Consider the following 2,437-nt stretch of genomic DNA (forward strand, 5'->3'; position numbering starts at 1 on the left):
AAAAAAAAAAAAATTTAAGGGAATAAAATTTGTCACCTATCATCTTCACATTTAAATAAGCTTTCCTCGTATTGACTTTTCCTCGATGGACTAGAAGAAGTTCCAGATCTTACTGAAACCCAAACATCATTTAGAACAGATTTGTCAAGTTCAGTTCTATGGCTAGAGACAGGTGCACGACACTGCCAGTCAACAACAATTTAAATAAAACCAAGTTAAAACAATTCATAGAGATTGTGATAGCTAAAAGCGAATAGAATAAATTGATATATAATACTAACATTTTCTGGCAATAGCCGATAACTAGGAGTACAACTTGGGCAGTTCGAGAGATCCAAGTCTTTGTAATCCATTATACTGGGGGATAAAGAAACTTTGTGATTAGCCACGTCTTTTGAGACATCTGGAGAACCTTGATTGATTTGCTTGTTTTCTCTATGTTTAACACTTTCAACGGTCATATTTGCATCCTTTTTTTCATGTTCCCTATCCATATCTCTATCCTGAATCTGAAAGATGGAGAGAAATGTCAGCAAAAATTTCAGTTAATGGAACCAATTTAGGTTGGGACGATTAACACCAAAGTTTTTTCAGGAGATACCTTTTGCATGCAAGGTGGCTTCATAGTTCTGAACTTATCACGCCTAGCAAAACGTCTACCAGGTGATACAAGTTGAGCATTTGAGGTAGATGCATCAGGCAAAAAATGTAAAAATTCCATAAATAAATCTTCATGATTTTTAAAAAGCAATGCCACCTATAGAATAATACAACTGAGATCAGAAATACGTCAAACCATGAGTGCTATATGGCTAAAAAAACAAAAACAAATGATCACTACATACCTCCCGGCGAACCTCACTGCTTGATTTAGTATGATTCCTATACATTTCAAGAGTATTTAAGAATGATCTGTAAGTAAGTTGATCATTTTCAAATCGGCTCTGCAAGAAGGCGAGTGATTAGATTGAACCCAATAAAAGCACATTGAGGTAAATAATCTGAATCAGTAAACAACTTAGCCTATAGATTAGCACCTTAATTTTGCTCACGAAGTTGAAAGCTTCATGGAAATCAGCAGGCTTCTTTTCCTCGGGCTTCTTCTCCTCTGGAACCTTAATCTTGTAGCCATTAGGCAAAAATTTGCTGAAACCAAGGATCAAATCGCTATGCCCTTTAAAGAGTTCTTGCACCTTCATAATCACTTCATATGTATTAATCCTGCAACCAACATAAATCTGAGAAAACCAACCAAAAAACATTGATATGAATGCAAAAGCAACCACAAACATATTTATCGACTAAAAAACAAGACAAACTCAAAACCTCTGGCTCTTGAAACCCCTCATAACTTCGAGAAACTCATTGTACTTCTCCTTATTGTCCTTAAACAAATCTTTAACGCACTTTAAATACGCCAAGGCATCACTGGTCGTTAACTTCTGCGCACTTGTATCCGTATCCGAAGCCATATGAGATTGCCCAAATCTTCACCAAGACCATGAAAATAAATGAGTTAGAGCAGATCGAATACAAAGACAAAACTTCCCTGCAGGAAATAATATCATTCTAACGTTCACCACAACAAAAACTTCTCTTTCCTGCCCGCTCAACTCTTCATCTAAGAATCTGTTTGGTAATTGGTAGAGAACTTAAGTAAATCTTACTCCGAATAATAAAAAAATTTCTACGGTATTATCAATCCCTCTTTACCTCCGATTGCCCCAAGTTCTAGATTTACTAAGTCCAGCAGTTCTTCGGATTTAAGAGATTCAAACGAACTAATACTCGATCCCGTCGAAACCTTCGCCAGCCAGCTCCCGTCGCGAATTCCTGCCTTCAATTCTTTGAGGATTTTTGGTAGGATGAGAGGATTAAAAGGGAAGAGGATTTCGGACACTCCACTGGATCCCGTGGAAGCGTTCGCCAGGAAGCTCTCGTGGAAAATTCCGCGCTTCTTTTGCGTCGAGGATTGCGCGAAGGTGAAGACCGGGAATGGAGACGAGAAGGTTATCAGGTGAGCACGCTGAGGTTAGTTTGTAAGGGCAATTGCTCGTATTCGATAACTGAAATTTGTTTTTCCCAACAGAAACCAGCTACAATTTGATTTTTACAAATTAATTTTCTTTTAAATTTTTTAATTATTATTTAAATATCAAAATTCAATCGAGAAATAATTATGCTTAATTATAATTAAATTTAAATAATTAAGATCAATTTAGATTAAATTAGCATAACAAAATATCACGAAGATCAACTCTGTGGCTTCAGACCCCTAACACAGACCTGCAATCCAGCTTCCCTCGATCATCATTATCATCATATCATTACGCTTCCACAACTTTTTTATCACACCAATGATTTCAACAGGCAAAAGTAAGAGGATCTCAATTTCCTCGGTCGAAATAACACAGGAGATGGTCAGTTGCAGAGAGAT

General features: G+C 36.8%; 1 protein-coding gene across 1 annotated transcript in view; it reads right to left on the bottom strand.

Moving 5' to 3' along the window:
• LOC110096508 (paired amphipathic helix protein Sin3-like 5) overlaps window positions 1–2,065 on the bottom strand; it is a 20,579-nt gene extending 18,514 nt beyond the window's left edge. Inside the window, exons 1-8 of the mRNA XM_028696484.1 lie at window positions 1,714–2,065; window positions 1,581–1,629; window positions 1,327–1,488; window positions 1,038–1,221; window positions 846–944; window positions 602–757; window positions 282–509; window positions 37–182 (exon numbers count right to left, since the gene is read on the bottom strand). Coding sequence (XP_028552317.1) covers window positions 37–182; window positions 282–509; window positions 602–757; window positions 846–944; window positions 1,038–1,221; window positions 1,327–1,472 — 959 coding nt within the window. The 5' untranslated portion in view covers window positions 1,473–1,488; window positions 1,581–1,629; window positions 1,714–2,065. The remainder of the gene's footprint in view (window positions 1–36; window positions 183–281; window positions 510–601; window positions 758–845; window positions 945–1,037; window positions 1,222–1,326; window positions 1,489–1,580; window positions 1,630–1,713) is intronic.
• Between the last annotated feature and the right edge of the window lie 372 nt (window positions 2,066–2,437).

This window comes from Dendrobium catenatum, unplaced genomic scaffold (genome assembly GCF_001605985.2).
Source record: "Dendrobium catenatum unplaced genomic scaffold, ASM160598v2 fragScaff_scaffold_81, whole genome shotgun sequence".
In the NCBI taxonomy this organism is placed as follows: Eukaryota; Viridiplantae; Streptophyta; class Magnoliopsida; order Asparagales; family Orchidaceae; genus Dendrobium; species Dendrobium catenatum.